We start from the raw sequence: 11,640 nt of genomic DNA, 5'->3' as shown, positions 1-11,640 counted from the left end.
CTTTCGGTTTTGTTCTCTTGGGTTTTTTTTGTTTGGTTGGGGGTTTTTTTGTTTGTTTTTATTGTCGGTTTTTTGTTGGTTTGTTTTGGGTTGTTTTTTTGTCGCTGTCGGTATAGGGTTTCTTTTTTTTCTTTTTTACCTTTCGCCCCCAATAAGAAACAACTGCTCCCCTCCTCCCCGCCCCCCCCCCACAGATGGCTAAATGTGGGCGGTGGGTCTCGCTGGGGGTGTCTCTGCTGGAGAGGGGGGGAACAAGGGGCAAATCGCTGCTGGATCCGACGCCGCATCTGTGGTCCTCACCGCAACCAGGGCAGTACGAGGATGTCCAAAGGGCGGCAGCGGCATAATAAATATGTGTGTCTCTTTCAGGGTCTGATATTCCTGCTCCGAACCAAAAAAACATTTTCCGAACCTCTAGCCGCCTTCGAAGCCTCTCTCTTGACTCGGTGAGTGGAAAGTTTCGCTCTGAAGTTCGCTCGTGGCAGAGATTTGCCGTGCGCTCGCCTGGGATAGTGTTTTTTGTTTTTTTTTTTCTTGGCGACGGTTGTTTGCTTCAAGGTTTGTCGGGTTTTTTGTTTATTTTCTTTCCTTTTTTTTTTTTTTTTTTTTTCTTTTTTTTTTTTTTCCCCCCCCCGTCTCTCTCGGGTGGGTTGGTTTTCAACCGCATTTTGGAAACTTTTCCCTCAAAAACTTGTGGTTTTGAGCGTAAAGGGAGAGATCAGGGTCGGGCTTGCTCCAGCTGCTGATGCTGACTCCTGATCGCAAACCTGCTGACATGCACCGGGATGGGTACCACGATCTTAGGGTTTCGGGAGGGCTCCCCTGTCTTGGAGTTGGCATTGCCTGCCTTGACCCGTTTCCATTTAGCCCGTCTGTTCTGGAACCAGATTTTCACCTGCACCTCGCTGAGTTTGAGAGCGTGAGCGATCTGGGACCTCTCCGTCAGGGACAGGTACTTTTTGCAGTGAAACTCCTTCTCCAGCTCCAACAGCTGCTCGCTGGTGAAGGCTGTTCGCCTTCGCCGGTTTTTGCCCGTGGACGTGGTGTTGGTGGAATTGGGAGGGTTTTGGGGGTTTTCTTCTAGCGCGTTGCCAGAGTCCTCTTCCTTGTGAGCAGCCTGGCCGGGAATGTTGTCGTCCGAGCTATAGTCTAGATCGCTGTCCATGGAGAAACTTTCCTCCTTGCCTTTCGCATCATCGTCTCCTTTGGTATCCTCCTTCCCCTGGCCCCGCAGAGCCCCGGCTTGGAAGCGAAGCAGAGGCCTTTCGTTAGCATTTGGTACCCTCCGGCCCGCACCACCACCACCACCACCTCCCCCGGCCTGCAGGTCCAGCACCCCAAAATTGCCGAGTTTAGTTTGGTTGGGTTTAGGGTTGGAGGTTTTGCCTTTTTTTTGTTTTGTTTTGTTTTGTTCTTCCTCTCTTGCTCTCCCCCACCCCCCTCCCCCCTGCCCCGCATGTCTTTCTGTTGGGTTGGGTTTATTATTTTGTCAAGCGGCAGGGGCTCGAAATCTCCCTTTTCCTCGGCCTCGCGGCCAGCGGACCCTGGGGCTCAGCCCCACTTCCTCCCGCGGGTTCCCCGTTCTCGGGGCCACCCCTTCCTCCGATTCCCCCCCATCCCGCCCCGCCGGAGGAGATGCGCGGAGCTGGACCCCACTCCCCCACTTCTACGGCTCTGGCGCTCACTCACCGAGGGAGGCCTGGACGGCGTCGGCGGCAGGGTAGGGCAGGAGGGCTCCGTCCTTCCCCACGAAGGCTTTGCCGTCGTCGCCGCCGCCGTCTGGGGGCATTCCCTCGGCTTTCTCGAAGTTCCCGGGAGAAGCGAACTTCCTGGCGGCCTCCTGGTGCTGGGGAGAGGCAGGGAAGGTGCCGGGCAGCGTGGCCATGAGGGTGGAGGTGAGGGCCATGCCCTGGGCCAGACTGGAGCAGAAGCCGGTGGGCAGGCTGGGGAGCTGGTGGTGGTGGGGATGCGCCGGGGGCAGCGCCGGTTGCAGGGCGCCCTGCGGCAGCGCCGGGGGCGGCGGAGGGGGCGGCGGCAGCACCACGGGCCGGTAGGGCATGAACATGGGGTAGCCGGTATAAACGAAGTGGCCGGGGGCTGGCGGCGGGGGGCTGCCGATGAGCGAGTCGATGCTGAAGGCCGTGCTGCTTCCCAGCGGGCGCTGCATCATCATCAGCGAGGGCTGGAAAGCCGCGCTCATGCCGGTGCGGCGGCGGCAGCCACCACTTTCCTCCCGCTCCTGCCGCCGCTCCTGCCGTTCCTCTTCCTCCTGCTCAGGAGCCCGGGGCAGAGACGGGGCGGAGCGGGGCCGCGGCCCGCCGCCGCCGCCCGCACATCGGGGCTGGGGCTGCCCCCGCACCGCACCGCACCGCGCCGCTCTACCCGCCCGCCGCCCCCGCGCCCATTCACATTTTGCCCGGCTCGGAACTCGTCCCGCCCCACGTGGCCGCCGGCGATGCTTCCCATTGGCCAGGAGCGGGGTGGGGCGGGACGTACCGGGCAGGCCACGCCTCCAGCCACGCCCCCTCCCCCGCCCAGCCCCATTCAAGCCGGACGGGGCGGCCGGGAGGCAGCGGCCGCGGGGCCGGCGGGGACCTCGGGGGGGTCCGCACTCGCCCCCGGTGTCTGCCATTGCCTTTGGGGGACACCGATCTGGTGCTTCCAAATCAGTGAAACCCCTGATTTTAAAAAACAGAACAGATTTTATCCACGCTTCCTCCCTTTGTTTTTTTTTTTTAATTTATTTTATTTCTTTTTTCTCTTCCCCCCCTCTTTTTCCTTTTCCCATTTTTTATTTTTCTTCCTATTTTTCCTTTTTCTTCCTATTTTTCATTTTCTGTCTTTTAGTTCCCTTACTCTTTTTCTTTTCCTTTTTCCCCTGCCTCTTCTGTTCTCCTTTTCTCATTTATTTTTTAAATGTTAAAAATTCTGTGTAATTTCTTTTTTCCGTTTATTTTTTTTTCAGTTTGATTTTTTTTTCAATTTCTGGTCATTTTTCCTCTTTTCTTTCTTTTATTTTCTTTTTTATTTTTTCCTTTTTTTTTTTTTTTTTTTTTTTTTTTTTTTTTTTTTTGAAAAGCCCGCAAATAGGCTCCATGTGGTTCTGGGTAAAGTCAGCCCCTGGCTTGGCTTTGAAATTGCTTCTGCAATTATGTAAAAGAGCCATTCAGCAACACGGCAGAATTAAAAGCTGCGGAGGGCTGCTCCCTTTTCTCCGGCGAGCCTCTCATGTTGGCCGGCTCAAAGCCTTTTCCAACACGACGTCTTTGGCGAGGACAAAAGCTAGAACAACAACAGAAAAAAAAAAAAAAAAAAAAAAAAGAAAAAAAACGAGAAAAAGAAAAAAAAAAGAAGCCCCCAAACTTGTAAATTGAACGTCAAGGGAACTTCACACAATTTCAAAGGCCATAAATAATGATAAAGGGACCAGGCAAAGAGGCAAACCCAGGCAATTAATGGAAGTTCCCAAGGAAAGATCAAGTGGTTTGGAAAATAAAAATTAAATGGAAAAAAAAAAAAAAAAAAAAAAAAAGGGAGGTGGGGGGTTGGCTGGGGTGGGATCCTTCCTGCCTTTGGGAAGCTGAAGCTTTCCTGGGACAATGGCGATGGCTGTGCCTCTGTGATTGGTTTTGGAGAGCTTTTGGGCACAAACCGTGCCTAACAGTGGCTTCTCTCTGGAAGGGGGGCTGGAGGGGGGGCTGTCCCTCAAAACCAAGGGTGAGCAGGAGCTCCTGCCAGGCTTGTCCATCTGGGGAGCTCTTAATAATCCACTGCTTGCTAATTGATGCTCGTATTTTTCAGGGGAGGATGGGAGATGTCGGGCCAGGAGCTGCACACCCCGGGAAGAGCGTGACCCCAGGGCAGCTGGGCCAGTGGGTGGTGAAGATGGGGACAGCCACACTCACCCCTCAAATCAGTCTGGTCAAGCTCCAGGTCTCAAAACCCCAGAGGGCAGATGGGGGGAGGCAAGGTGTGAGGGCTGCCCCTCCAGCATGGGCATAGCTGCACATCCCAAGGGATAACCAACCCCCTCCCTCAAAGCAGTGTATAATTTTACACCCCAAAATGTGGCTAGGGTTTGTGCCCTGTTGGACATCATGATCTCCCACCTAGCCCTCAACAAGTGGCATTTTCACTCACCACCCCGCCCCCCACCCCCCCCCCCCCGTAAAACCATTCCATGTTAATTCCCACCACAAAAGCTCAAAGCTCAGTGGTTTCCTAAATGGAGGGGCTGGGGCCTGCCCCCCACATCATACCTGGATATCTGGGTCACTTCACCCCTCCACATTTCCAGCCAACATGAAACCAATCTTTTCTTGGCAGGAACAATTTGGGGCTGGTTATTGCTTTTTGGGCCTCAGCACAGTTTCACCATCCTTCTGTGTCTGTCTCCCCATCCCCATTTTCCCACAGCTTTGTGGGTGCTGAGCCCCACTGGGAGTCTGAGGGGATGACTTTGGTGTTCCCCCCTCCTTAATTCTGCATTTCTGCTGCAGAAAAAAAATTTCCCTGTGTCATGGCAAATGGGACAGGGTGGATGGCCATGGAAGCAGCTGCTCCTGGCAACAGTGTGTGTGTGAGGGGGTTATGTGTGTGCACACACATTCTTTGGGGGCCCATCTCTGACTTCAAGGGACTGGGAAAAGTTTACTTATACAGCTCATTTCCATATGTCCTAGCTCTGTCTTGTGGAGGCCACCATATGTGGGGTAGTGCAGCACTCTGGATTTTTCCCAGCACAGCACCGGTAAGGTTTGGAGCTCCCCCATGGATGCTTTGTGGCCACTCACATGGTTGTTTCTCCGAATTTTTTTTCCCCTTTTCCTCTCCCCATCATCCAGCAGGCATTGACGGATTGCTGTCTTTCTCCTGCCTCCCTATCTATCCTATCCTGGCGGACTGAGCTGAACTGAACCATCCAGCTGCTCCCAAATCAGTAGCGTCTCCACTCCCTCCAAAACCAACCAGAGCAGGCTGAAAATCCTTGCTGAGAAGCAAGGTTTTGTTTAAATAGAAAAGCAGAGGAAAAAAACCCAACCAACCAAAATAAAACCCCCCAAAAATAACTCCCCCTCAAATAACCTCTTTTCAGGAAACTGCTTTAGAGTGTGGAAAGGGGAGATAATTAGGCATGGTAATCTGGCAAGGCATGGAAATGTGTACCAACACCCAGCTCCTGCAGCTGTTTTTATTGTCTGTCCTCTTCAAAATTAGCCCACAAACAAGTGCCTTTGCAAGACAGCAGTATTATTTCAGATGAGAATAGTCTTTTTGTGCAGCACATAATTAGCTGATTTTTTTTTTTTTTTTCTCTCCTGGAGAAAAACGTTGGCGATTTCTGATTGTCGGAGCAGCAACCGGAGCGTGATTGTGCCTGGGAAGTGTAACAGGCGGGAGGGAGGTGAGGGGCAGGCAGGGATCCCCACCAGCAGTGGGACACAACAGGAGCTTTTCCGAGCAACTCCAAATCTGAGTGAAATCGGTGTTTCTGAGGGTCATGTTTGGCGGGGGAGGCAAAGCCCTTTTCCCCCTCGGCCGCAGCGTGGGTGCAGCTCTGGTCTCGCGTGGCCCTGGCTCAAACTGTGGCACGGAGACACTGCTCAGAGAGGCTTCTGCATCACCTGGGGGAGGGACTACTGAAGACCAAGTGGCTTCTGGCAGGTTTTTAACTCCCCCAAAAAAGTCTTTTCCAGGAGGGAGCATCAGAAGCATGTTGGAACCGGGCAGATTCGGGGGTGGTGTCTGTGACTCCAGTGTTCTTTTAGCTGGAAGGAGAGAACATGGAAAATAAACTGAGGGCTTTCCCCCTCTAATGAGAGGAAAGACAAAAAGTACGACTTTTTAGGGCAAAAAGGGAGGAAGAGGAAACCCGGGAAGTGCTCAAGCCCTTCTGGGCATCAGTCTGTGGGGTGGCAGAGGTCAGAGCTTCCCTCCTCTCAGGGGGGCAGCTCAACCATCCCAAGGGGCTGAAGATGCTTAAACCTGTTTGTGGGGAGCTGTGCTGTGGGTTTCCGTGGGGCACACGGGTTCGTGTCCGTCCTCCCACTGGCCACCGAGGGGGCTGCACTGGTGGGATGTGTTATTTGGAGCAGGGTGGGTGCATTGCTGGGCCCTGAGGCTGCTGAGCCATCGCGAGGGGCGGGGAGGAGGTGGAGGGCGGCGGGGAGCAGCTTTGTTTTGCAGCTGGTGATAAAAACAATTACTTTATCACTAGCAAAACCGAGGCTCATGCAGACCCCAGCGAGGTAACTCTTGCGAGTTCCCTTGCCTTGTCTAGGGAAATTTTAATTGCGTAGGAAAGCAGAAGCATCTCACCTTACTGTGCTTTTCAAGTGATCTTTTTGCACGGAGGAACGTGGGCAAAACCGGAGAGCATGAGCAAAACTATCCCCCCCCCCCCCGCCTCCATCCAATCAGTTGCTCATCCCTGAGGTCAGGGATGAGGTGTGAGCGCTGAACACCGGCGCTGCGGGGTGTCCATCGTAGCAATGACTGTGCGGGGCTCTGAGCTTCTTTCAGCCCATTCGGGCTGCAGGAGCGGGCAGTGAGCGGGATGGGGGGTGAGGGGGAGCAGGATGCGGCCTTCGGCAGGGGGCGACAGGCAGCTCCACGCCTGTCCGCGCCCGGGAAACCCACTCCCGCCTCCTCTCCGGCTTCTGAGCATGGGGGAAAAAAACCCCAACCCCTCATTCGTCGCTTAAGTCCTTGGCATGTTCCCCTAGGAACTCATTTTACGCGGGGATCTCGACTCCGGCAGAACGCCCCCAACCCGCGCCTCGGCTCGGTTGAGGCTCTGGGGTGTGTGGGGGATTTCCTTTCCCCACAACTTCCACCCCAGTTCCCAGGCACGGCAGACATGCTTTATTATTTTTTTTAATTTATTTATTTATTTATTTTTAATTATCTTTTTTTAATGGTTATTTTTGTTCTCTGATTTTTTTTTTTATTTAATTTTGTTTTTCCTGATTGTAGTTTTGTTTTTTAAACAAACTTCAAGGCGCTCGGGATTTTCAGTTTAGGAAAACCGGTAAAAAAACGCCACGCAGGTTAAAAAAAAAGGCAAGAAATTCGGCTTGAGCAATCCCGGTTCATATGCCGAAATTCGTTCACACGAAGAGAAACAGGCAACTTTTTTTTTCTTTCTTTCTTTTAAATTGATTTGTATTTAAATAACCGGAATCCAAATATTTTAAGACCCCCAAAGGAAATCTTCATGCAACGCGTCGGCACGGAGAGATTATCTCTAGTGCTGGAAAAATCCCACTCACAAAACCACGCTCCCGTTCCCGTTTTTTCTTGGAATATAGTTGAGAAATCCGCCAGTTTAAAAATCCCGAATAAAAGTCTAAAATATTCCCGGGTCAGAGGGGCACCGTCTCATTAAAACCAGCGCGGTCCTGGAGCTGCACTGCAGACATTAAAGTGCAGTATTTTTCAATTAGAGCTGACGAATTCAATCAAAATTCCATAGATTAGGATGAAATGAGGCATGGGTCATTTACAGGGGAATTTAATTGCAGAGCCATTAGACAAATAGTATATTTGCCATTCTCACATTATCCATCATTTTAGACATCAATAGAAGGAACAGCATCTTTACTAATACACCAGCACTTCCCAATCTCTGCCTGTAAACACTCCCTTTCCCCATAGCTCCTGATTATATCTGATTTCATTTAAAGCCATGGGGGATTATAAATGTTCATGCAATCAGGTTCATTAGGACTTCAAAAATCTCATTTCTGATTTGGATTGCTTTGCGCATCACCCGCCTAAGCGAAGCCTGTGCGATGCCTTAAAAAAAAAAAAAAAAATTATATATATATATAAATAAAAAAAAGCTGTTTCATTACCGGGGCCACTTCGGGGCTTGATTATCGCCCTCACGAGTCCCTGCTCAGCCACCGCGCAGGTTGCAGAGAGCAAAGCCCGGCTGCCCACCGGGACCCCACCCTCCCTCTCCATCCTTTGGGGGGGGACCCGATCCTGCGGAGGTTCCGAAAGGACCCCGAGGGGTGCGGGGGAGAAACACCCGACGGGTTGGCAAAGCCTTTTTGCGGGGGCTCCTTCATTCTCCCGGGCTGTTTAACCAGCTCCTTGCAGAAGGAGATGGGTTAGCATCAGGGCTGCTAAATTCCTATTATTTGGGAATTATTTTCGCTGCCGGCCAGGACGATCGGCGGTGTATTGCTGCAGGGTGGGAAAGGGAAGCGGACCAGCCCCGCCACAATCAAGAGGCGAAGAGCGGGGTCTCTGGCATTTTTGCTTTGATAGCACCTTATTGTTCACCGCTTTCCATAAAACACGCGCATCCAGATCGACTTACCAAAAAAAATCCCAACAAACCTCAAGCAAACAAACTCCAAAAAAATCCACCCCAGAAAAGCCTTCATTTCACCCCAATGTATGGTGTGCTCAGCGCTCTGTTAGCTGCCTCAGTAATTTAATTGGAATGAAACGTGAAAAATGTGTCATTTTTTTGAAGAATTTATGCATCGCTTCCTGGAAATCTCATTCTCTTAACTAGCAGCCTACTGCGTTCTGTTTAGCAGCCGTAATCGCATTTTTATGTGCCTCCATATTATAAGTTAATGTGACCTCCTGTCTTTAGCTACTGGGAGAAAAAAAAAATTAAAAAGTGATTATTTCCCATAACATCTGCATTAAAGCAAGGAGACGGCAGGAGGAAAATAATAAAAAAAAAAGTATACTCAAAGGCTTCTTTGCACCCCAAACTTGGCAACATCTACCCGCCCGAGGCATGCTCTCGTCCGCCGCCAGCAGAACGGCTCAAACCGAGGGGAAAAACCCCTATAAACCCTAAAAGTTTTTCTACGTTTCTCTCCTATTTTCCTATCCCTTTGACGGGTGTTTGTTCCCCCTCCGTGCCCCGTCCTGCCCCGCCGCCAGCCCCGCCGCGCCCATCCCCGCCGCCTCCGGCCGAGCGCAGGGTGCCCCCTGCCGGCATCAAGGAGCCGCGCAGACGCCCACGCGTGTCCGAGGCCGTGTATCTGTCCCCCCTTCATGCCCCTCCCATCTCCCCTCTGCCCTCCCAGCCCCCCTCGCCACAAACCTGCTTTTCCCTCCCCCCTCTTTAATGTGCCTTTTTTTTCCCTTACATGAGCCAAAATCCCAGATTTTTTTTTTTATTATTATTTTTTTAATTTGTTTTTTTGAGTGAGGTGGGTTCAGCCGCCTGGTGGGCCTCTATCTCCATTCAATCTTGCCTAATACTGATGTAACCCACATCATTCTCCCCAGTCACAAGAGATGAGGCACCGGCCTCTGGATTTGGCTGGTTCAAACACCCAGTGACTCAGCCAGGATGGTTTTCCTAAACTCCCCCTTCAGTCTCACCACCCCAGCACCCCACGGCCCCCTCGGCTCTGGGTGCTGAAACAAGCCACGAAGTGAAACAACCACTAAATTCCCAAAATCCCAGGTTTCAAGGAGCTGTCAGGCTTTGCCATGGAGCTTTGCTGTTGGGCATTCCCATGGGGTCCAGAGCCAGGGACCAAAGATGGGGACACAGGGGGCTTGAGGATGCCCTTGCACAGGGGTTCACAGCTGCAAGGGGGAGGGAAGCTGTTGAAACATGGAACCATTTTTGTTGGGAAAGAGCTCTGAGATCATCGAGTCCAAGTGTTAACCCAGCACTACCAAGGCTGCCACTAAACTGTGTCCCTCAGTACCACACCTTCATGGCTTTTAAATCCCTCCAAGGGACAGTGACTTCACCACTACCCTGGGCAGCCTGGAAGCTGCAGGTAGAAGCTGGGAACGGGGAATCTCCTTTCCCATTCCACATTTCCATACTTTCCAGTACTAGCTGTGGGAACTGCTGATTTATTTATATATGTCTTCCAATCTTGAGTGTAATTATGCAGCAGAACAATGTGGCAAATAGTTGAGGGCTGTGGCAGGGCATAAGGACAGATGGTCTTCTGAGGGGCACATGCACGTGCTTTGGTTTGACAGAAATTAATCTGGGGAACCTGTGGGTCAGGGAAAACAAATCCTTGCCCCTCCTGGTACTTTTTGACAAATCACAGTGTGAAATGAAAGCCCAAACTCCTCCATGTTGAGTTGCCACTGGGGCTTTCCAGCCCCTCTGTGTGCTGTCCTGGGGGCAGCGATGGGCACAGGAGGTGCTGGTGCATCCCTTAGACCATGGAGAGCTGGGAAAAATAGGGGACTGCATCACCCTGTCTCTAGTCCTGTGTGGAGAAAAAAGCTCTTCCTTGGGGGCGTCTACACAAAAAAAAAAAAAAAAAAAAAAAAATTAGGAGTCTATTTTATGGTCTATATTAATGCCTCTGGGTATTGCATCCTGCTAATGGCTCCTATGCTGCACTTCTGGTCCCACTTCTGCTTGTGCTCCTCACAGAGGGCATTTATCCAAGGAGATCTGGTGCCCACGTAGGCTGAGTTTAGTCACCTCCTTCATATTCTTGCCTTTGCACACCTGAGGAGCCCTGCAGAGATCCTTTGAAACAAGTTTTATTTATATCTGCTGCATCCTCAGAACTACTAATAATTTTATTACTCTTTATCATCTATTTAAAGCACAATTGCAAAAAAAAAAAAAAAATCTATACACAGTTACAGCTGAAAGCACATTTTAGTTACATTATAAGTCCCTGAAAAACAACAATTTATCATGAGAGGTGGCACTCTTTGGCCCAGCTGACAGCTCCTCGGCTCAGGACTCCCTGGGGCTCCAGCATCAGGTAATCCCACAGAACCTGGGGCTCTGACAGCTGGGATGAGGCAAAAGCATTTACTGCCCAACAGTTTCTGAATGGTGGAGCAGCATAAAAACTGCAGGCACCAGCCCCTGCCTGCCAGACAGCAAAGGGACCCACAGAATAGCTGGGGCTGCTGCAAAAAGAGGCAAGACATGAACATCGTTTGGTTTCATTTTGTTCCTGGTGAAGCCAGACAAACCAGAAAGGCTCTTGAGAGGGAGGTCTGAAGGCAAGAGGCAAGAAACCCATGGGTGATGCTTGCCCATGGGTTAGGGGGCAGTGCACTTCCTGAAAGACCAGACTGGATGGAGGATGCTCCTGCAAGCTCAGGCTGGATAGGGATTGCCCTGGGGATGCAGCCATGAAGGAGCCCAGCCTGGCTGCAGATGCTGAGAGCAGAGGGTGGTTTCTTCCTAGCAGCAACAGCCCCTCAGAAGGTGTTAGAAATGGCATAGAAGTGATCTGCTTGTTTCTGAGCCTGGGAATAAAAATAATTTCTCACATTCCCCAGAGAGAGCTGAAGAACTTTATTGGTATTTTGGCAGCCAGCCCCCTTGCAGCCAAGCCCCCCAAACCAAAGACCTGGGGGCAAGGCAGACACCTGAGATAATTTGATGTCAGGCTGGCTGTACCTGTTGAACAACTGGGATCAAGCTTTCTAAAACCAACTTAGTGGTGTGGGCTTCTGCCAGGCAGTGATACAGCTCTGGGTTTGCTTCCAGGTGTTTATCATGTCCCAGGTGAGGGAATGGAGCTTTTGGTATTGATGGAGGGATGCAAAGCTGCTGAGAGGAATCAGGTGTGCAGTGATGCCCCTTTCTTCCCCCACTCACCTGAAGTTTGGGTGGGTAAAAAAGTTTCTCAGTGGGTAAAACTCCCTTCTAGGGGC

At 51.3% G+C, this 11,640-nt stretch overlaps 1 protein-coding gene across 1 annotated transcript; it reads right to left on the bottom strand.

Annotated features, from left to right (window-relative positions):
• Positions 1-644: 644 nt before the first annotated feature.
• GBX2 (gastrulation brain homeobox 2) lies at positions 645-2,367 on the bottom strand. Its single transcript, XM_071746231.1, has 2 exons — positions 1,690-2,367; positions 645-1,242 (listed from the first exon to the last, which is right to left on the bottom strand). The coding sequence occupies exons 1-2, from the start codon at positions 2,198-2,200 to the stop codon at positions 719-721; spliced, it is 1,035 nt and encodes a 344-aa protein (XP_071602332.1). The 5' UTR covers positions 2,201-2,367; the 3' UTR covers positions 645-718.
• Between the last annotated feature and the right edge of the window lie 9,273 nt (positions 2,368-11,640).

The sequence above is a fragment of the Heliangelus exortis genome, chromosome 6, assembly GCF_036169615.1.
Source record: "Heliangelus exortis chromosome 6, bHelExo1.hap1, whole genome shotgun sequence".
Classification (NCBI taxonomy): domain Eukaryota; kingdom Metazoa; phylum Chordata; class Aves; order Apodiformes; family Trochilidae; genus Heliangelus; species Heliangelus exortis.
The sequence above is the reverse complement of the archived record's forward strand: the minus strand, read 5'-3'. Positions and strand labels throughout refer to the sequence as shown.

Coding starts and splice junctions, on each gene's coding strand:
- GBX2 (XM_071746231.1), bottom strand. CDS start 2,200: ATGAGCGCGGCTTTCCAGCCCTCGCTGATGATGATGCAGCGCCCGCTG. Junction 1,243..1,689: donor CGCCGTCCAGGCCTCCCTCG/GTGAGTGAGCGC, acceptor TTCGCTTCCAAG/CCGGGGCTCTGCGGGGCCAG.